The sequence below is a fragment of the Dendropsophus ebraccatus genome, chromosome 10 (genome assembly GCF_027789765.1).
Source record: "Dendropsophus ebraccatus isolate aDenEbr1 chromosome 10, aDenEbr1.pat, whole genome shotgun sequence".
Classification (NCBI taxonomy): domain Eukaryota; kingdom Metazoa; phylum Chordata; class Amphibia; order Anura; family Hylidae; genus Dendropsophus; species Dendropsophus ebraccatus.
This window is the reverse complement of record NC_091463.1, coordinates 5,453,714-5,477,788: the sequence shown is the minus strand read 5'-3', so window position 1 is coordinate 5,477,788 and position 24,075 is coordinate 5,453,714. Positions and strand designations below refer to the sequence as shown.

Sequence of the window (24,075 nt, the reverse complement as noted above, 5' to 3'; positions counted from 1 at the left end):
GTATATAGTGTAGACAATGCTCTGCGGTCTCCATACATTGTATATAGCTGTATATACAGACAATGCTCTGCGGTCTCCATACATTGTATATAGCTGTACATACAGACAATGCTCTGCGGTCTCCATACATTGTATATAGCTGTATATACAGACAATGCTCTGCAGTCTCCATACATTGTATATAGCTGTGTATACAGACAATGCTCTGCGGTCTCCATACATTGTATATAGCTGTATATACAGACAATGCTCTGTGGTCTCCATACATTGTATATAGCTGTATATACAGACCAGGGCCGATTCAAGGGTTTCTGCCGCCTGAGGCAAACCTCAGGCGGCCGCCCCGAGTGATAGCCGGCATCCCCCCGGAACAAACCCCCCCCCGCCGCCGCCGCCGCAGGAGCAGCCATCTACTCACCTGTCCCACACCGCAGCCGGCCCGCGATCTCTGCTGTCTCCACATCCCGTCAGGTCCCGCGATGTCACCCTGCAGCTGTCAAGGACCTCCAGGCTGTGGTGAGTGAGTGGGGTGATCGGGTCGCGCGGGGCAGTCCCGCGCGTCCCCCACCGACCCCGGCCACTCACCACAGCCTGGAGGTCCGTGACAGCTGCAGGGTGACATCGCGGGACCTGACGGCATGTGGAGAGCGCGGGCGACGGGACAGGTGAGCGGCCGCTGTCATTTTTTTTAAGTGATACTTAACAAAAATGACAGCAGGGGGGACATAATGCCGCCCCCAGCCGGACCGCAAATTCTGCCGCCTGAGGCGGAAGGCTCATTCCGCCTCATGGCAGAAGCGGGCCTGATACAGACAATCATCTGAGGTACGATGCGTGGAGTCCCTGGAAGCCTGGCGCAGAGCGAATCAGCCACGGATAGTAGTCCGATAGATGATGGGAGTCGTGGTGTTAGATTGTTAGACACCATTAATAATATGACGTAAAAACCATACGTTTCGAGGGCTTTATAATCAGGACCCACAGGTGCTTCAACGTTCTCTGGGTCAAGCAGTCATTGGATACATTGTTAACACTGCCTATTACCTCTAAACCTCCTCAAACTAACATAAAACACATGCATAGAAAAGCTAAAATAGAATTATATCAAAATTACAACAATATAATAAAAATATAATAAACTCTTTAAAAGCATCTTTTTTTATTTTTTATTTATTTATAAGAAGTGGGATCTATTTCATCAACTAATTCTCCCCTGTGTGAGCAGCATCTACCTGTGGTGCAGCGGTAAGTGTTGGGGTTGCTGTGCTCTCAGACCTGGGTTCAAGTCCAAGCAGAGAGGGGTAGATTTTTAGATAATGCTTAAAATGAAGTTAATAAGATAAATTAAAATGACAATCCAGTGTGACCTTATAGTATCTACCTAAAACATATATGTCTATATATATATATTTTTTTTTACATAATGACTTTGCTAAATGTTCACTATAGAGATAAGATATTATAAGATGTGGGAAAGAAAAATGAGACGTGGGAAAGAAAAGTAACAAGAAAGCAAGTGGACCCTAGGAGGTGAGAATATAAAGGATTACTAGATGTTTGTTCTCAAGGATAGTAGAACTTTTCATACATTCTGCATGTAGGTGTGGCTTCTCTCCTGTGTGAATTCACAAATGCAGGGTGAAATGCATGGTTTTTGCTGAAAGAAAGGTTTCTTCCAATATTCTTCTCACATAGAGATGGTCTAGTATGGAATACAATATTGTGTTTTCTACTAATCTATCATTTCAGTAACTTTGTTAAGGCCATTCGGTTGCAGCGTGTTTAAGCGGTAAATCCAATACATTTCTTTCCTTAGCAGATTACTAAATCTGTTGTTCATATATTCTGGTACATGGTCAATCGGGTAGATCTTCAGTTCACTAAAATCACACTCATGATTATAAAGCCCTGAGACGGATCTATGTTTGTAATAACCTGATGAAGAGGGCCACCCTCGAAACGTATGGTTGTTACGGCATATTATTAAAGGTGTCTAACAATCTAACACCACGACTCCCATCATCTATCGGACTACTATCCGTGGCTGATTCGCTCTGCGCCAGGCTTCCAGGGACTCCACGCATCGTACCTCAGATGAGTGAAACTTTCTTAGATCTTCTCACCGAATTTACGGACCCTCGGATGGGCATTAAGTTGGTTCAGCTAAAGCTTCAGGCGGTGTCGGGCTCGTAGCGCGACCGCCAAAGGTGAGCAACACCATATCTGAATTATTTGGACACAATATGCTGCAGTAATAAACTATGTGCGCCGGGCGCTGTTTTCTTCTATTTCCAGTGTTTTATATACAGACAATGCTCTGCTGTCTCCAGATTGATATATTGTATATAGCTGTATATACAGACAATGCTCTGCGGCCTCCATACATTGTATATAGCTGTATATACAGACAATGCTCTGCGGCCTCCATACATTGTATATAGCTGTATATACAGACAATGCTCTGCCGTCTCCAGACTGATACATCCAGACTGATGTATATAGCTGTATATACAGACAATGCTCTGCGGTCTCCATACATTGTATATAGCTGTGTATACAGACAATGCTCTGCGGTCTCCATACATTGTATATAGCTGTATATACAGACAATGCTCTGCGGTCTCCATACATTGTATATAGCTGTATATACAGACGATGCTCTGCGGCCTCCAGACTGATATATTGTATATAGCTGTATATACAGACAATGCTCTGCGGCCTCCAGACTGATATATTGTATATACCTGTATATACAGACAATGCTCTGCCGTCTCCAGATTGATATATTGTATATAGCTGTATATACAGACAATGCTCTGCAGTCTCCATACATTGTATATAGCTGTATATACAGACAATGCTCTGTGGTCTCCATACATGGTATATAGCTGTATATACAGACAATGCTCTGCGGTCTCCATACATTGTATATAGCTGTATATACAGACAATGCTCTGCGGTCTCCATACATTGTATATAGCTGTATATACAGACAATGCTCTGCGGTCTCCATACATTGTATATAGCTGTATATACAGACAATGCTCTGCGGTCTCCATACATTGTATATAGCTGTATATACAGACAATGCTCTGCGGTCTCCATACATTGTATATAGCTGTATATACAGACAATGCTCTGCGGTCTCCATACATTGTATATAGCTGTATATACAGACAATGCTCTGCGGTCTTCAGGCTGATACATTGTATATAGCTGTATATACAGACAATGCTCTGCGGTCTCCATACATTGTATATAGCTGTATATACAGACAATGCTCTGCAGTCTCCATACATTGTATATAGCTGTATATACAGACAATGCTCTGCGGTCTCCATACATTGTATATAGCTGTATATACAGACAATGCTCTGCGGTCTCCATACATTGTATATAGCTGTATATACAGACAATGCTCTGCGGTCTCCATACATTGTATATAGCTGTATATACAGACAATGCTCTGCGGCCTCCATACATTGTATATAGCTGTATATACAGACAATGCTCTGCGGCCTCCATATATTGTATATAGCTGTATATACAGACAATGCTCTGTGGCCTCCATACACTGTATATAGCTGTATATACAGACAATGCTCTGCGGTCTCCATACATTGTATATAGCTGTGTATACAGACAATGCTCTGCGGTCTCCATACATTGTATATAGCTGTATATACAGACAATGCTCTGCGGTCTCCATACATTGTATATAGCTGTATATACAGACAATGATCTGCGGTCTCCATACATTGTATATAGCTGTATATACAGACGATGCTCTGCGGCCTCCAGAGTGATACATTGTATATAGCTGTATATACAGACAATGCTCTGCGGCCTCCAGACTGATACATTGTATATAGCTGTATATACAGACAATGCTCTGCGGCCTCCAGACTGATACATTGTATATAGCTGTATATACAGACAATGCTCTGCGGCTTCCAGACTGATATATTGTATATAGCTGTATATACAGACAATGCTCTGCCGTCTCCAGATTGATATATTGTATATAGCTGTATATACAGACAATGCTCTGCAGTCTCCATACATTGTATATAGCTGTATATACAGACAATGCTCTGCAGTTTCCATACATTGTATATAGCTGTGTATACAGACAATGCTCTGCGGTCTCCATACATTGTATATAGCTGTATATACAGACAATGCTCTGCAGTCTCTATACATTGTATATAGCTGCATATAATGTAGACAATGCTCTGCGGCCTCCGGACTGATACATTGTATATAGCTGTATATACAGACAATGCTCTGCAGTCTCCAGACTGATACATTTTATATAGCTGTATATACAGACAATGCTCTGCAGTCTCCAGACTGATACATTTTATATAGCTGTATATACAGACAATGCTCTGTGGTCTCCATACATTGTATATAGTGTAGACAATACTCTGCCATCTCCAGACTGATACACTGTATATAGCTGTATATAGTGTAGACAATGCTCTGCGGCCTCCGGACTGATACATTGTATATAGCTGTATGTAGTGTAGACTATGTTCTGCAGCCTCCAGACTGATACACTGTATATAGCTGTATATATGTGTTCATCTCACACTGTACCAACCCCTCAGCTGTGAGAAGTGTTGGGTCAGGATGTGTTTTCCTCCTCGCTCACTGGGTGCAGGGATCTGACAATGAGGCGGAGTACAGGCACTGGGTGTATTAGGAAGGTTCGTTTTACAGGGATTACACTTCATTTACATGGGACTGCACATCACAGCTGCTTCCCTGCACTTGTCAGCTGTTCTACTCCTGTCACATCTGGAGCTGCATTTATACTTCTGCCGGAGGTTCCTGGTCTCACATCTTCCCTTACTCCGACTTTGTTGTCTTATAGAGGGTAAGTGCCCATCCTGCAGCCCTGCACCCACTGCAAAACTAAAACTCCCAGCATGCCCTGACAGCTCTGAGGATCTCCACCCACTACAACTCCCAGCATGCCCTGACAGCTCTGAGGATCTCCACCCACTACAACTCCCAGCATGCCCTGACAGCTGTTAGGATCTCCACTTACTACAACCCCCAGCATGCCCTGACAGCTCTGAGGATCTCCACCCACTACAACTCCCAGCATGCCCTGACAGCTCTGAGGATCTCCACCCACTACAACTCCCAGCATGCACTGACAGCTCTGAGGATCTCCACCCACTACAACTCCCAGCATGCACTGACAGCTCTGAGGATCTCCACCCACTACAACTCCCAGCATGCACTGACAGCTCTGAGGATCTCCACCCGGCTGTAGAGTGCAGCAGGGATGATAAGTCACTAAGGGGGATGCAATTGGCAGAATTGTGAATGCAGCTCCAGATTCATCGGGTTGTGATCTATCCTTCTCAGTTCCATGCAGGTGGCAGTCCAGCTGATGGCGGACTACAAGTCTCAGCTTCCCACTGCTATGTGTTACGGGGGTCACACCTGGTGGATGACACTTTGCTGGGTTCGGTGAGATTTAGGATCACAGGTCACATGACATCACCACACACAAAGCGGGGGGCACAGGGGGAGGAGGGGGACACGCACAAACCACATGCAGCAGGTGGAGGAGGGGGCCTTACCAGAGGCAACAACAGGTCATGGGTGGGACCACAAGTGTCAGCAAGTCTAATGATCTGCAGGTTGAGAAGCCCCCAAGATTCCACCTGCAGTCACATCCAGAGCTGCACTCCTAATTCTGCTTCCTGCTGGTTCAGTACCTGCTGTGCTGCATTGTGGGAAATGTAGTGTATAAATGAATCCCTGTACAACTCCAATCATGTACTTGTCTTATATCAGTGTTAACTACAACTCCCAGCATAGCCTGGTGTCACCGCCTTATCTGTATGCTGCAGCTCTGGAAGTGACTGGAGAGGTTACAGTGTTACTGGTCTATTCAGCAATAAGGACTGGTAGTGGGCGGGGCTTGTGCTGGTGCCTCTGGGACAGACCACTGTGGAGGGAAGGGGGGGGTCATGCCAAAACGTTTCTTACCAACTTCAGAGAAAGCTTCACGGGAGATCAAATAGAAAGAAGAGAGAAAGAAAGAAGGAAAAAGAAAAAGTGCGTCAGCCAGGGATGAATGTCGCCACAAACCCAGAGATGTCACATCAAACGCATCCTGTGCCAATGTTCACAAGACCTGCGGCCCCAGCAGCGCCCCCCGCAGGGGGACAGTCACTCATCATGCCTGAGGTTAGTCCTCCATCCGTCTGTCCTGATGTCAGTCATTGCTGCCCTTCCATCATTCTGTTCAGGGGCTATAGGGTTAACAGCGTCAGTGATTATCCCCCAGCCCACACTGTACACTGTGCAGGAGAGCAGGGATATCCCAGCTAGGGGGCGCTCTGCAGCCTGTGACCTTCCCTGCACCGTCCTGTGTGAGAGGTGACAGATGGGGAGAGCCGACTGCAGAGACATCACCAGGAGAATACAAAACACCCAGAGCCGCCCCCTCCTCACCCGTACAGCATCATACACTGTGTGTGATAGGAGATCAGAGGGTCAGCTCCTGGGGTCAGGGATGATGGGAGTGATGATACACTGTGTGTGATAGGAGATCAGAGTGTCAGCTCCTGGGGTCAGGGAGGAGGATGGGAGTGATGATACACTGTGTGTGATAGGAGATTAGAGTGTCAGCTCCTGGGGTCAGGGATGATGGGAGTGATGATACACTGTGTGTGATAGGAGATTAGAGTGTCAGCTCCCAGTGTCAGGGAGGATGGGAGTGATGATACACTGTGTGTGATAGGAGATCAGAGTGTCAGCTCCCAGTGTCAGGGAGGATGGGAGTGATGATACACTGTGTGTGATAGGAGATTAGAGTGTGAGCTCCTGGGGTCAGGGATGATGATACACTGTGTGTGATAGGAGATCAGAGTGTCAGCTCCTGGGGTCAGGGAGGATGGGAGTGATGATACACTGTGTGTGATAGGAGATTAGAGTGTCAGCTCCTGGGGTCAGGGATGATGGGAGTGATGATACACTGTGTGTGATAGGAGATCAGAGTGTCAGCTCCTGGGGTCAGGGATGATGGGAGTGATGATACACTGTGTGTGATAGGAGATCAGAATGTCAGCTCCTGGGGTCAGGGATGATGATGATGGGAGTGATGATACACTGTGTGTGATAGGAGATTAGAGTGTCAGCTCCTGGGGTCAGGGATGATGGGAGTGATGATACACTGTGTGTGATAGGAGATCAGAGTGTCAGCTCCTGGGGTCAGGGATGATGGGAGTGATGATACACTGTGTGTGATAGGAGATCAGAATGTCAGCTCCTGGGGTCAGGGATGATGATGATGGGAGTGATGATACACTGTGTGTGATAGGAGATTACAGTGTGAGCTCCTGGGGTCAGGGATGATGATACAGTGTATGATAGGAGATGAGAGTATCAGCTCCTGGGGTCAGGGATGATGGGAGTGATGATACACTGTGTGTGATAGGAGATTAGAGTGTCAGCTCCCAGTGTCAGGGATGATGGGAGTGATGATACTGTGTGATAGGAGATGAGAGTGTCAGCTCCCAGTGTCAGGGATGATGGGAGTGATGATACTGTGTGATAGGAGATGAGAGTGTCAGCTCCCAGTGTCAGGGATGATGGGAGTGATGATACTGTGTGATAGGAGATGAGAGTGTCAGCTCCCAGTGTCAGGGATGATGGGAGTGATGATACTGTGTGATAGGAGATGAGAGTGTCAGATCCCAGTGTCAGGGATGATGGGAGTGATGATACTGTGTGATAGGAGATGAGAGTGTCAGATCCTGGGGTCAGGGATGATGATGGGAGTGATGATACACTGTGTGTGATAGGAGATTAGAGTATGAGCTCCGGGGTCAGGGATGATGGGAGGGATGATACACTGTATTACACTCTACCCCTCTCTATTACAGTGCTGTGCTCCCCGTTTCCGGTACGCTTCCCTGCTGCGCCCGCTTGTGAACGTTGGCACAGATAAATGCAGTTCTGGATCCAAATAGAGATGGGCACAGACACATGGCAGGAATGCGACATTTCCTGGGATCACCTACTAAGCAACCACTAGCGCTGCACATGGAGCCTGCATGCCGGCCGCACGCCATTGCCCCCGGTGCTGCCAGGTTCATGCCCGGGCCACACACGTCCACCATCCGGAGGCAATGTGTGTCGGCCGCACACGGGGAGCACATGGTGGGCAGATGTCCGACACGCATCTAACAAGCTGTGAAATGCGGCCCCGTCCCTGGGAGAGTGACAGCGGGGTCTCCGACGGGACAGGGGAGGGGATCTGATGTGGGCACAAGTAACGGTGATTAGCTGTCTAATCTCTGTCCAGAACCATCTATGGAGCCCCCTGCCACCACCGCACAGGCGGCTCCAGCCCAGGAAGGGTTAATACCAGGCAGGGAGAGAAGAAGTTGGTTTTATGGAAATAAAAGTGAAAAATTCTCCGGTGAATAAAAGTTTTGAGTCTGTCGACTTGTCTGCACCTGGAAAAGCTGGATGACAACATGGCAGATGCTGCGGGAAAGCTCCCCAACTGCTGCAAAACTACAACACCCATCAAGTTCTGCCAGGGTACAATGGGAGGTGTAGATCTGACAGGGCACAATGGGAGTTATAGTTGTGACAGGGCACAATGGGGGTTGTAGTTCTGCCAGGACACAATGGGAGCTGTAGTTCTGTCCGGGCACAACAGGAGTTGTAGTTCCACCGGGACACAATGGGAGTTGTAGTTCTTCCAGGGCACAATGGGGGTTGTAGTTCTTCCAGGGCACAATAGGAATTGTAGTTCTGCCAGGGCACAATAGGGGTTATAGTTTTGCCCAGGCACAACAGGAGTTGTAGTTTCACCAGGGCACAATGGGAGTTGTAGTTCTTCCAGGGCACAATGGGAATTGTAGTTCTGCCAAGACACAATAGGGGTTGTGTTTCTGCCAGGGAACAATGTAGTTCTTCCAGGGCACAATGGGAATTGTAGTTCTGCCAGGGCACAATGGGGGGTGTAGTTCTTCCAGGGCACAATGGGAATTGTAGTTCTGCCAGGGCACAATAGGGGTTATAGTTCTGCCCGGGCACAACAGGAGTTGTAGTTTCACCAGGGCACAATGGGAGTTGTACTTCTTCCAGGGCACAATGGGAGTTGTGTTTCTGCCAGGACACAATAGGGGTTGTGTTTCTGCCAGGGAACAATGTGGGGTGTAGTTCTGCCAGGACACAATAGGGGTTGTGTTTCTGCCAGGGAACAATGTGGGGTGTAGTTCTGCCAGGACACAATAGGGGTTGTGTTTCTGCCAGGGAACAATGTGGGGTGTAGTTCTGCCAGGGCACAATAGGGGTTGTGTTTCTGCCAGGGTACGATGGGGGTTGTAGTTGTGCCAGGTGGGGATCAGTGTGTTGTGTAGTTGAAGGCCAGGTAAGCTGTGTGATCTGTAGGCGCACAGTGCCGGCACCCAGCTTTCCCAGATACATCCAGGAATCATCTAGAAGATGATGACGACTCAGGGACCGAGATTCACAAGAGATTTTCCTGATTTGGAGGTGGCGGAAAATTACTCTATCACCATTACAAGTCTAGAGCGGACTACAAGTCCTAGCCAGTACTACAGCCTCACAGGCTGTTCTGCTTACAGTGGATCTAGAGCCCTACAGGACCTGGCACTCCTCGGCCGTCATGGTGGACAGTGATTCCAGCTTCACGCCATAGTCCTGACACGGCCGGCTCCACACATTTACAGACAAGCGGAAGGAGATGGCGGATTACCAGGATCCCAGAGCCGACATGTACCGAGGTCCGAGACATCGAATCTCTCCGGTAACACTGGGATCCCGCTACACAGTGTCACCCTGCAACTTGAATTTATTTAACAAAACTTTATCTATAAAACTCACTTCCATCCCTTCCATTAGAGGTCTGTGGTGGTCGCCAGAATAGACCTGCAGTACCAGAAACCACCATGGACAGGAGGGGTGCTGATCTCTGCAGGATGGGAGGTATAGTAGCTTGTAATGGACCCCGGTACATGGCGGCATCATAACATTTCTCTTAAAGCTTCATCCTTGTATAAGAGAAAGTTCTGGAACTTCCTTCGACACCTTGTTCTTCAATGTCTCCACAATCTGCGCTTGCTGTCAGTGATCGGGACGAGATCCTTTCCCTGTATACAGCGTGGACTCTGGACTGGATACAACTGCGACAAAACACTCAGCTGTACAAAGTACTAGCTCCCAGAAGTAAACACTGACAGGAAGCAGAGATCTTGACAATGATTTGAATAGATCGGTCACATGATGGTTATACAGCGAGGAAGCTTCATATATAGGAGCCTCTTATAGGGACAGGACTCCTTTATCTCCTGTGACTGGCAAATGGAGGAGCCGGTCGCCGGTCTATCGCCACCGTGTCACTTACAACATAGTCCCTAGCCTCAAAGGCGCACGTGGCTTTTCCTAGCGTCCTCTTCATCATCCCCTTGTGAAAGCACACGGACTGAGTCTGCCGGCCGAGGCAGCAAGGAGAGAAAAGCAAACAGGGTGTTAAAGATGGCCGTTGTGCCCTGCCTGCCTGGGGGAACATGGGAAATGGGGAGTCAGAAGTCCTGAAGTCATCCCTCTTTTCAGAGTCTGAGAAAGTTGGACAGTAACAAATATGGCCACCACATGGGTGATCACCCAGCTTGCCCAGACTTTGAAACTGGTAAAACCCCGACCCCATTAGGATATAGGTGCCATATATCGTCCATGCAGAGAGGAGAGGCGCTGTGCCAGTGTGCTGGCGGTCATCCCTACTGACCCCCCCCCGCCTCCATTGCTGCCTGTATACACATCCTGACCACCCCGCCCCCAGGTGTGTACTGGAGCATAGGAGGAGGACTGGGCTGTGTCTGCTGCTGCAGGGAAAAGCTGCTGTATGCTGCTTGCTCCAACTCCTTGGGGGTGGGGATTATACAGCACTGCTGCAGGGAGAAGCTTTTATATGCTGTCTGCTTCAGCTCCTTGGGGGTGGGGATTATACAGCACTGCTGCAGGGAGAAGCTTTTATATGCTGTCTGCTTCAGCTCCTTGGGGGTGGGGATTATACAGCACTGCTGCAGGGAGAAGCTTTTATATGCTGTCTGCTTCAGCTCCTTGGGGGTGGGGATTATACAGCACTGCTGCAGGGAGAAGCTTCTATATGCTGTCTGCTTCAGCTCCTTGGGGGCGGAGATTATACAGCACTGCTGCAGGGAGAAGCTTCTATATGCTGTCTGCTTCAGCTCCTTGGGGGTGGGGATTATACAGCACTGCTGCAGGGAGAAGCTTCTATATGCAGTCTGCTTCAGCTCCTTGGGGGCAGAGATTATACAGCACTGCTGCAGGGAGAAGCTTCTATATGCAGTCTGCTTCAGCTCCTTGGGGGCAGAGATTATACAGCACTGCTGCAGGGAGAAGCTTCTATATGCAGTCTGCTTCAGCTCCTTGGGGGTGGGGATTATACAGCACTGCTGCAGTGAGAAGCTTCTATATGCAGTCTGCTTCAGCTCCTTGGGGGCGGGAATTATACAGCACTGCTGCAGGAAGAAGCTGTTTGCTGTCTGCTCCAACTCCTCGGGGTGGGGATTATACAGAACTGCTGCAGGGAAAAGCTTCTGTATGCTGCCTGCTTCAGCTCCTTGGGGGCGGAGATTATACAAAACTGCTGCAGGGAGAAGCTTCTGTATGCTGCCTGCTTCAGCTCCTTGGGGGCGGAGATTATACAGAACTGCTGCAGGGAAAAGCTTCTATATGCTGTCTGCTTCAGCTCCTTGGGGGTGGGGATTATACAGCACTGCTGCAGGGAGAAGCTTCTATATGCTGTCTGCTTCAGCTCCTTGGGGGCGGAGATTATGCAGCACTGCTGCAGGGAGAAGCTTCTATATGCTGTCTGCTTCAGCTCCTTGGGGGCGGAGATTATACAGCACTGCTGCAGGGAGAAGCTTCTATATGCTGTCTGCTTCAGCTCCTTGGGGGTGTGGATTATACAGCACTGCTGCAGGGAGAATCTTCTATATGCTGTCTGCTTCAGCTCCTTGGGGGCGGAGATTATACAGCACTGCTGCAGGGAGAAGCTGTTTGCTGCCTGCTCCAACTCCTTGGGGGCAGGAATTATACAGCACTGCTGCAGGGAGAAGCTTCTATATGCAGTCTGCTTCAGCTCCTTGGGGGTGGGGATTATACAGCACTGCTGCAGTGAGAAGCTGTTTGCTGCCTGCTCCAGCTCCTTGGGGGCGGGAATTATACAGCACTGCTGCAGGAAGAAGCTGTTTGCTGTCTGCTTCAGCTCCTTGGGGGTGGGGATTATACAGCACTGCTGCAGGGAGAAGCTTCTATATGCTGTCTGCTTCAGCTCCTTGGGGGCGGTGATTATACAGCACTGCTGCAGGGAGAAGCTGTTTGCTGCCTGCTCCAGCTCCTTGGGGGCGGGGATTATTCAGTACTGCTGTATTATCCCTTCTCCTTGGGGGGTGGGGATTATACAGCACTGCTGCGAGGAGATGCTCTGTTTGCTGCCTGCTCCAACTCCTCGGGGTGGGGATTATACAGAACTGCTGCAGGGAGAAGCTTCTGTATGCTGCCTGCTTCAGCTCCTTGGGGGCGGAGATTATACAGAACTGCTGCAGGGAGAAACTTCTGTATGCTGCCTTCTCCAGCTCCTTAGGGGCGGAGATTATACAGAACTGCTGCAGGGAGAAGCTTCTGTATGCTGTCTGCTCCAGCTCCTTGGGGGCGGAGATTATACAGAACTGCTGCAGGGAGAAGCTTCTGTATGCTGTCTGCTCCAGCTCCTTGGGGGCGGAGATTACACAGCACTGCTGCACCTCACAATCTGTACCATCAGGCTTTGCAGCAGGAAGTCAGACTCCTCAATAATTGATAAAAAATAAGTTAAGTCCCTATAATTCCGGGAATAAAATCAATTCTATGTTCATGTTATGAAATTCCCAAAGTAAAGGAGAAGGCTTACTGGGCTGAGCTACTGGTAGAGTAATGTCACTGCTGATCACTAGTTATGGATAAGATATATTCTCAGGGATGTCACTGATCTCTAGTGATGGATAGGCTGTATTCTCAGGGATGTCACTGATCTCTAGTGATGGATAGGCTGTATTCTCAGTGATGTCACTGATCTCTAGTGATGGATAGGCTGGATTCTCAGTGATGTCACTGATCTCTAGTGATGGATAGGCTGTATTCTCAGTGATGTCACTGCTGATCTCTAGTGATGGATAGGCTGTATTCTCAGTGATGTCACTGATCTCTAGTGATGGATAGGCTGTATTCTCAGTGATGTCACCGCTGATCTCTAGTGATGGATAGGCTGTATTCTCAGTGAGGTCACTGATCTCTAGTGATGGATAGGCTGTATTCTCAGTGATGTCACCGCTGATCTCTAGCGCTGGATAGGCTGTATTCTCAGTGATGTCACTGATCTCTAGTGATGGATAGGCTGTACTCTCAGTAATGTCACCGCTGATCTCTAGTGATGGATAGGCTGTATTCTCTGTGATGTCACCATCTTAGTGAATGTATCGGATATGTTTTAATTTTCCAGCCCAGTAGCTGCCTCTCTCCATTATATGTCACCTCCCCACCAGCTAGCCGTTGGCTACATTGATGAGCGTTCAGCAGTCACATGTGATATGGACACAGATAGGACTCATAGAATATAACGTATAGAGTTGTTCGTGCAACAAGCATAAAGGAGGAGATACAAAGAGCAAGAGCGAGATAACCAGACCACAACTTACCCCGCGCTTTAGACTCCTGAAGCAGTGGATTTTGGGTTTGGAGGTCATGAAGTCGTTGAGGCGATGGGAAAGGGGTTCCTTTTGCTGCTTGGGAGACTGGGGGCCGTTGGGAACAGCAGAGGGTGAGGCAGAGGCAGGGGGAGGAGGAGGGGGCTGATGAGGGGATGTTAAGAGGGACATAAGCTATGTATAAGAGAAGGAGCAGTGACAGAATATAAATCAAATTAAAAGATACAAGAGGAAAAAAAAGAAAAAAAAAAATGAAAGAAAACACAAAATCAAAATGAGAATTAAAAACATTTATTCCGAACCAATGACATAAAAAAATAAAAATAATTTTAAAAAAGTAAAAAAAAATAAATAAAAAAAAAAGTTAAACAAAAAAAATAAAACTAAAGAAAATAATGGACTCCATGGAAGCGGCAGCGGCTTTGCAAGAAAGGAAGGAAGCTGGCAATGTTAGGAGAAGATGATGATCACACAGTTTAGCAATTGCTTCAATGAACGTCATGGGGGATTAGGAAGCCATGCAGACCTCATGCAGCGGTGGGGAAGAGTGAGCACCTCCCACAAGGCACCAAGCTGTGTACGCCCGTGGCCCCAGATGGACAGGACCCGGAGGCTCTGGAACATGAGCGGATCCAGAGTCAGAATCCACTCACGATCCTTCATTTCATCCCTCGCTAATGTTCTCTGTTATCACCCAGCCCTGACTTGTTGGGAGTCCTGGCTGCAAAACACTTTGGGATCCGCTTAAGTAAACCTTGTAAACAAGGAGGAAGATCCCCTGTACAGGCACAGCACATCCTACATTCTCCCATCATAAGGGGTAACCCTGCCATCTGCAGCACATTGCATCCTGATCTGCAGATCTCGCCATCCCAGAGCTGATCCATACAGACAGATCACACAGCTTAATGGGTCCCCTTTAAATAAAGCCCCCCTCCTCCTCCTCCACTACTAAGTAATAATTCCATAATTCCCCAGACTCCACCCCCGCACATTACACTTCTGCTGAGCTGCGATGTTCAGGACGGGAGAATGGCGAGCAGTGGCATGCATCCCGTAAAATGAAGATCAACTAAGAGGGAAGAGAGTCAACCAGAGAGTCACCATGGCATAAAGTGAGGGTCCCCCCCCCCAGTGTGTCACCATGGTATAAAGTGAGGGTCCCCCCCCCCCCCCCCAAAGTGTCCCCATGTCATAAAGCAAGGATACCCCCCCCAGAGTGTCACCATGCCATAAAGCGAGGATCCCCCCCACAGTGTCACCATGCGATAAAGCGAGGGATCCCACCTCCAGGACCTAACAGCACCACATGTAGAGGCAGCTGCAGCCAATCAAACTGTGAGAAATTGGATGACATCAGTGAGGTGGGAGGCAGCACACCGGTGATCTCACAGCTCAGGGATTCCAGGATCACCCGCATCCTCCATCACGTGAAACAGATCTTATCATTAACCCTTCCGTCCATGGTTTGGGGGGGGGGGACCCAAGTTTGTGCCATGAAGTGCAGAGAATAATCGAGAGGAAACCGAGAAAAGATTCCCTGATGGCCGAGTGCAGAGTGCGGCCCCAGCGTTTCTATCGGGTGGTATAAACTGCGGCGGTGTTAGCATGCTGGTGATGAATGGTCATTAATGGTGAGTATCTAAATTAATGGTGAAGATGATCAAATCATTATTTATAGGAAAAATAAAAATAACTAAAAATAATAAAAAAACAAAAGACAATAAATGCAGTAAAACAGTGCACGGGGCAGTGAGCGGCGCTCTGCACACAGCGCAGGGTGGCAGTACCTTGTTTTTCTTGATGAAAGGCCACAGTTTCCCGCGGGATTTGCCGGGGGTCTTGGGTTCGCTCTTTCCGTCCGCCCGGGTGTTGGTCAGGCTGGTGTCTGAGACCGTGCGCTTCATGGACTGAGTAAAGTCCTCAAAGTCAACGTCTCCGGGGGGCTCAAAGCCGGACTTAAAGGATTCTATAACCGTCTGGGAGTCCTGAGGAGAGGAAGAAAATACAATGAGTCTGGATGATGGGTGAGCGAGAAGATGCCAATCCGGAACATTCTGTAAAGGAGAAGAACCCAAAGATGAGAGAGATGTTCACAAGGTTCTGAGCGTTACAGAGACAACAAGAGACTGAGGTGGAAGGGGAAGAGACAAGAGGAGGAAGGGGAAGAGACAGGAGGAGGAAGGGGAAGAGACGGGAGGAGGAAAGGGAAGCGGAAATGACGGGAGGAGGAAAGCTGAAGGGGAAGAGACGGGAGGAGGAAAGCTGAAGGGGAAGAGACGGGAGGAGGAAAGCTGAAGGGGAAGAGACGGGAGGAGGAAAGCGGAAGGGGAAGAGACGGGAGGAGGAAAGCGGAAGGGGAAATGACGGGAGGAGGAAAGCTGAAGGGGAAGAGACGGGAGGAGGAAAGCTGAAGGGGAAGAGACGGGAGGAGGAAAGCGGAAGGGGAAGAGACGGGAGGAGGAAAGCTGAAGGGGAAGAGACGGGAGGAGGAAAGCGGAAGGGGAAGAGACGGGAGGAGGAAGGGGAAGAGACGGAAGGAGGAAGGGGAAGAGACGGAAGGAGGAAGGGGAAGAGACGGAAGGAGGAAGGGGAAGAGACGGAAGGAGGAAGGGGAAGAGACGGAAGGAGGAAGGGGAAGAGACGGAAGGAGGAAGGGGAAGAGACGGAAGGAGGAAGGGGAAGAGACGGGAGGTGAAGAGATGGAAGGGGAAAAGACGGGAGGTGAAGAGATGGAAGGGGAAAAGACGGGAGGTGAAGAGATGGAAGGGGAAAAGACGGGAGGTGAACAGATGGAAGGGGAAAAGACGGGAAGCGGGAACAGGAACAGACAGGAGGCTGAAAAGGGAAGTGGCAGGAGGGGAGGAAGGGGAAGAGAGGGGAGGAAAGAGGAAGAAACAGGAAGAGACGGGAGGTGTGAAAGGGAAAGGGAAAAGAGGGGAGATGCCAGTCGGGAAGGGTAAGAGGCATAGGGGGAAGGGGAAGAGACGGGAGGCGAAAAGATAAAAAGTGAATGGTGAAAATTAAAGAGGAAGGGAAAGAAGAGAAGAAAAATAATCTTAGGAGATGAGGGGAGAATGATATAACCGCAGAGGACAGGGTACCACATTCTTTAGGTTGCCAGATCAGACGGTATATATCAAGGATACGGCTACAACGGTTACATTCCTTAGGTTGTGATAACACACGACCTGTGACACAGGGGTGGAGCGAGCCCGGCACGGAGTACGGAAACGCTGGGTCATTATCAGGGGTTATTTCTGGAGCGTAATGTAATATGTGACACATGGAGGAGCCGGCAGATAGCAGGACGCCCGGCACAGGGAACAATGCCAGGAGCGCTGCCAGGGCCCCATCCCCCAGGAGAGGTGCTCAAGGACAGCTGGAGGGTGGTGGGAGCCGCATGCTCCTCTTGTTTTCGTATCGCGGTCGGATTAGGAGCCTCTACCCTGTCATTAGGCTTTTAGCGTGGGTCTGAGGGATGAGACGTCTGGTTATAATGATCCGGGACCACGGGGGGGAAAGCCGCGCCACGTGCTACAGGTTTACAGCATCCATGACATTCATTCACAGGGAAAATCTGTGCCGCGTGTTAACCCTTTACTGCAAGAACAGAGCCTTGGAGGGGGCTCAGAGAGTACTGTTCCATATCTACCAGTACGGCCTCCAGGGGGCGCACAGTGCTGAAGTGACAAGACAACGCCACAACCTACATGGACCGGGAGCTGCGGTCACTTCCCTAATAGAAATGTGTCACCCAGCAGGGGGGAGGATGAACACAAGATGAACATAATCTGTGCTCTACCCTAAAACATGCTGGGACTTGTAGTTTTGCAACAGCTGAAGAGCCACAGGCTGGGGTAACAGTGCACTGAATGCCGCAGGCTGTCAGGGCATGCTGGGAGTTGTAGTTTGTACAGCTGATTGTGATCTGGTGATGGTGACAGCTGCGATCCTCAGTAGTCGGGATGATGAAAGATGGTGGTGAGGAGCCCAGAGGTGGGGGAGGGACAGATGATGACACCAGATCACCGCCGAGCTGCATGATGTCATCCTCGTGCTGGAACACTGCAGCTCATCTAAATCCGTTCCATGTGATAGTCGCTATGTGCGGGGTCCAAGCGTCCCACATCCAGGGGAGCCCAGCCACAGCCACATCTGGTGTGTGCTCTGCCCCAACACTCATCTTAAAGGGGAAATTGCCTCCTGTATACAGATGTCTGCCATTACCCTGCAATCCAACCAAGATGGGGGACCCTGACCAGGAGTGAGGAGGACACAGCCACCGATACAGCAGCAATCAGGGCCCCCCACAGCAGCACAGAGGATGTCAGGAGAGGAGGGTGCTGATCCTATAGGAGAGGTCCCAGCAGCACAGAGGATGTCAGGAGAGGAGGGTGCTGATCCTATAGGAGAGGTACCAGCAGCACAGAGGATGTCAGGATAGGAGCTGCCAGTACTATGGTGTCCCAGTGCCAGTCTCATGTCCGCTCTGCTGGTGGTCCTATACACTCCGTTGCTGAGGTGATAACATATTTACTATGGAAATTCTGATTCCAGTAGAATAACAGCAGATGATGGGGGTGATACTCCGCTGACCTAATAACAGGAAGGCAGGAATAGCTGGCACAGCAGCTTTGTGGTTCTTTCCTGATCGATAAGCGTCACATCCTCAGCGTTCTCCGCAGGATTTCCCAACACTCCATAACAGATAAGGCGGCAGCCGCCATCTCCACTGACAGCTCCGGAAGGAAGCGGTGGTCAGGTAAATGCATGACAGTGATGGACGCCGCGGCTTGGTAGGCTGCCCGGTGTCCTGTACAAAGGTGGCGGAAACGCAGATGGGTGGAGGTCACACGGCAGACACGGCAACACGCTGTCATTATACATACTGCCGCCACACTGAGATACTGGCCATCAGCAAACCCTATAGATCTGCAAACTACTGTCACGTGGGACTCCACAACAGCACAGTATGGTCACATAGCAGAGTTATGGCGGTATTATAATTATAGGAGATTACTATGGGAAGCTTATCAGCACCAGCATTGACCTGGCTCTACTGTAGTTATTCAGGAAACATGAGATGAGACCCCCGGATATCAAGATAACGTACGAATGTACACGAGAGGGGTCAGGAAAGGAAGAGATTACTAAGAAGTGACAGAAAAAATCCATTTCCTTCAGAGGGAACACAACCCACACAGAGCACAGCACAGAGACAGAAAACAGCAGAACAGTGAGCGCAGCTGAACTCCATCCTGTATTATACCCCAGAGCTGCACTCACTATTCTGCTGGTGGGGTCACTGTGTACATACATTACATTACTGATCCTGAGTTACTTCATGTATTACACTCCAGAGCTGCACTCACTATTCTGCTAGTGGGGTCACTGTGTACATACATTACATTACTGATCCTGTACTGATCCTAAGTTACATCCTGTATGATACTCCTGAGCCGAACTCACTATTCTGCTGGTGAGGTCACTGTGTACATACATTCAGGGCTGTATTAACATCTGCTGCTGCCCTAGGCACTAAACCTCAAGACGCCCCATCTACACGCACCTATTGGCTATACCAGACCTGACCAATACCACCATACCCCCCTCCCCCCTGGAAAAGACACCAGATTTACTGGGAAGTCTGAACAGGAGGAGGGAAACTAAAAAAATAAAAACAAAAAAAAAATTGTTTTTTTCTGTCCCCCTGCTCCTTGGTGCTGCCCCCCTGCAAGGTGCTGCCCTAGGCACCGGACCACAGGTGCCTAGTGGTAAATACGGCCCTGGATACATTACATTACTGATCCTGAGTTACATCCTGTATTATACTCCAGAGATGCACTCACTATTCTGCTGGTGAGGTCACTGTGTACATACATTACACTACAGATCCTGTGTTACATCCTGTATTAACCTCCGGAGCTGCGCTCACTATTCTGCTGGCACGTTGGTGGCCTCTCACCTGTTTTCCATTGATGGACTCTGCTGATTTGGTGATCCCATCCAGACACTTGCCGATGATGGGGATTACTTGGCGATCTATCTCTGCATAGGTTTTCAGTGATTCCCCCATCCGTCCTATCCTCCTTTCCTCCATGTCTTGAAGTTTCTGGGGAGGGACAATAGGACAAATGATGAGGGGCCGGAGGGGGGGCTACGCTGCTACTATAATACACATGGTAACTGACGGGGGCACCCTGCTACTATAATACACATGGTAACTGACGGGGGCACCCTGCTACTATAATACACATGGTAACTGACGGGGGCACCCTGCTACTATAATACACATGGTAACTGACGGGGGGCACCCTGCTACTATAATACACATGGTATCTGACGGGGGGCACCCTGCTACTATAATACACATGGTAACTGACGGGGGCACCCTGCTACTATAATACACATGGTATCTGACGGGGGGCACCCTGCTACTATAATACACATGGTCCCTGAGCAGGAATCTCTCCCTATAACTGTGCTACTCGCACAGCTGAGGGTTTGTTACAGTGTTATCTGCAATGGATGATCCTGTATGGACTGTAGACGGATACAGTCCTGCTCTATGGTGTAAAGCAGCTCATACAGATTATATGCAGACTGCAGGCTATATGGGATGGTAAGCTGAGACTTGTGGTTCCTCACTGATGTGAGGGGGAGGAGCCAGGGGTGGCGGTCACCTGGAAGATAGCGGGGATGTGCGTGTGGTAGTGCTCCTGCTGCTCGTGGTTGAACTTCTGTAACACTGATGAGTAATCTCCTTTGCTGTCGTCGGCCATTTGGTGACGTATCTGCGCTTGGTGCCGCGCCTGTGGAGAGAAAGAGCGGATTAGTGTGTGCCGTAATAATCATATAATGTACAGTCACTGTATTTATCCTGCATCACTACAAGAGAGTGGTCACCCAGCTTTCCCTGATCAGGATCACAGCGATGGGATCTGCCACGTCGACACGAGTACAGCGCCATCTTCTGACTGACACTGCGGAGCGCGCGCTGGGCCAGAGCCACAACCTGGATACAGACAATCAGCTTCAAACAACTGATCTCTAAAACAGCAGCCACGGAACATTTATACAGGAGCCGCGGAAAGTTCCAGACAACGCCAAGACGTCTCCCAGACTCACTGAGCATAGGAGGATGGGCGGCGTGTAACACTGATGGATGATGGGGGTTATACATACATGGAGAGGCTGATAGGGGTTATATATACAGGAAGGACACACAGATACAAGGATGATAGGGGTTATACATACAGAGAGGATGTTGGGGATCATAAATACAGGAAGGACACACAGATACAAGGATGATGGAGGTTATACATACATGGAGAGGACGGTGGGGGTCATATATACAGGGAGGACACAGATACAAGGATGATGGGGGTTATACATACAGGGAGAGGACAATGGGTTCATTTGCACAGAAGATGAACCATGTCGGGGGGGGTCACACACAGAAGCAGCAGATAATGGGGGCCACTTGACACTTCCGATCTGCTCTGAATTGCGCTCCCTCTCTGGTGTCACCTCCTCCAGGCGCGGTACAAGATTACCCAGCTTTCCCGGTCGGAGGATGATGGGTGTGGCGCCTCCATTACCTCATGTGTTTGTCTTGTAATCCGTTGAGCACATGTTCCGCTCCATATGCAGCAGTGATCCCTGCAGGCTGCTGGCCATGTTGGGAGTTGTAGTTTTGTAGCATCTGGAGATGATCTACACATGGTGTCAAACTCACAGCCCTCCAGCTGTTGCAAAACTACAACTCCCATCGTGCCTGGACAGCCAAAAACTTTACCGGCCCCCTAGTTACTATGCCTCAGCGCAGACCCCCGGTTACTATGTATTGCCTTACTGAAGACCCTTAGTTTACTATGCGTCACTGCAGACCCTTGGTTACTATACATCCCCCTCACTGCAGACCCTCGATTACTAGGCGTCACTGCAGACCCCCAGTTACTATGCATCCCCTCACTGCAGACCCCCGGTTACTAAGCATCCCCCTCACTGCAGACCCCCGGTTACTATGCATCCCCCTCACTGCAGACCCCCGGTTACTATACATCCCCCTCACTGCAGACCCCCGGTTACTAAGCATCCCCCTCACTGCAGACCCCCGGTTACTATGCATCCCCTCACTGCAGACCCCCAGTTACTATGCATCCCCTCACTGCAGACCCCCAGTTACTATACATCCCCCTCACTGCAGACCCCCGGTTACTATGCATCCCCTCACTGCAGACCCTCGGTTACTATACATCCCCTCACTGCAGACCCCCGGTTACTATGTATCACTGTAGACCCCCGGTTACTATACATCCCCTCACTGCAGACCCCCGGATACTATACATCCCCCTCACTGCAGACCCCTGGTTACTATACATCCCCCTCACTGCAGACCCCCAGTTACTATACATCCCCTCACTGCAGACCCCCGGTTACTATACATCCCCCTCACTGCAGACCCCGGTTACTATGCATCCCCCTCACTGCAGACCCCCAGTTACTATACATCCCCCTCACTGCAGACCCCCAGTTACTATACATCCCCCTCACTGCAGACCCCCGGTTACTATACATCCCCCTCACTGCAGACCCCTGGTTACTATACATCCCCCTCACTGCAGACCCCCAGTTACTATACATCCCCCTCACTGCAGACCCCTGGTTACTATGCGTCACTGCAGACCCCCAGTTACTATACATCCCCTCACTGCAGACCCCCAGTTACTATACATCCCCCTCACTGCAGACCCCCAGTTACTATACATCCCCCTCACTGCAGACCCCTGGTTACTATGCGTCACTGCAGACCCCCAGTTACTATACATCCCCTCACTGCAGACCCCCAGTTACTATACATCCCCTCACTGCAGACCCCCGGTTACTATGCTTCCCCTCACTGCAGACCCCCAGTTACTATACATCCCCTCACTGCAGACCCCCAGTTACTATGCATCCCCTCACTGCAGACCCCCGGTTACTATGCTTCCCCCTCACTGCAGACCCCCAGTTACTATACATCCCCTCACTGCAGACCCCCGGTTACTATACATCCCCCTCACTGCAGACCCCCGGTTACTATGTATCACTGCAGACCCCCGGTTACTATGTATCACTGCAGACCCCCAGTTACTATACATCCCCCTCACTGCAGACCCCCGGTTACTATGCATCCCCTCACTGCAGACCCCGGTTACTATGTATCACTGCAGACCCCGGTTACTATGCATCCCCCTCACTGCAGACCCCCAGTTACTATACATCCCCCTCACTGCAGACCCCCGGTTACTATACATCCCCCTCACTGCAGACCCCCAGTTACTATACATCCCCCTCACTGCAGACCCCCAGTTACTATACATCCCCCTCACTGCAGACCCCGGTTACTATACATCCCCCTCACTGCAGACCCCCAGTTACTATACATCCCCCTCACTGCAGACCCCCAGTTACTATACATCCCCCTCACTGCAGACCCCCGGTTACTATACATCCCCCTCACTGCAGACCCCTGGTTACTATGCGTCACTGCAGACCCCCAGTTACTATACATCCCCTCACTGCAGACCCCCAGTTACTATGCATCCCCTCACTGCAGACCCCGGTTACTATACATCCCCCTCACTGCAGACCCCGGTTACTATACATCCCCCTCACTGCAGACCCCTGGTTACTATGCGTCACTGCAGACCCCCAGTTACTATACATCCCCTCACTGCAGACCCCCAGTTACTATACATCCCCCTCACTGCAGACCCCCGGTTACTATGCATCCCCTCACTGCAGACCCTCGGTTACTATACATCCCCTCACTGCAGACCCCCGGTTACTATGTATCACTGTAGACCCCCGGTTACTATACATCCCCTCACTGCAGACCCCCGGATACTATACATCCCCCTCACTGCAGACCCCTGGTTACTATACATCCCCCTCACTGCAGACCCCCAGTTACTATACATCCCCTCACTGCAGACCCCCGGTTACTATACATCCCCCTCACTGCAGACCCCGGTTACTATGCATCCCCCTCACTGCAGACCCCCAGTTACTATACATCCCCCTCACTGCAGACCCCCAGTTACTATACATCCCCCTCACTGCAGACCCCCAGTTACTATACATCCCCCTCACTGCAGACCCCCGGTTACTATACATCCCCCTCACTGCAGACCCCTGGTTACTATGCGTCACTGCAGACCCCCAGTTACTATACATCCCCTCACTGCAGACCCCCAGTTACTATACATCCCCCTCACTGCAGACCCCCAGTTACTATACATCCCCCTCACTG

General features: G+C 49.9%; 1 protein-coding gene across 13 annotated transcripts in view; it reads right to left on the bottom strand.

Moving 5' to 3' along the window:
* FNBP1 (formin binding protein 1) overlaps positions 1-24,075 on the bottom strand; it is an 88,480-nt gene that overhangs the window by 18,137 nt on the left and 46,268 nt on the right. For 5 of the 13 annotated variants that reach the window (XM_069943667.1, XM_069943669.1, XM_069943671.1 and 2 more), the window contains exons 7-10: positions 20,462-20,590; positions 19,744-19,890; positions 15,566-15,763; positions 13,767-13,949 (exon numbers count right to left, since the gene is read on the bottom strand). In XM_069943667.1, the coding sequence (XP_069799768.1) occupies positions 13,767-13,949; positions 15,566-15,763; positions 19,744-19,890; positions 20,462-20,590 (657 nt within the window). Of the gene's footprint in view, positions 1-6,012; positions 6,028-13,766; positions 13,950-15,565; positions 15,764-19,743; positions 19,891-20,461; positions 20,591-21,379; positions 21,726-24,075 lie in introns of those variants that run through there. The other 8 variants (XM_069943673.1, XM_069943678.1, XM_069943674.1 and 5 more) reach the window with 5 other exon arrangements.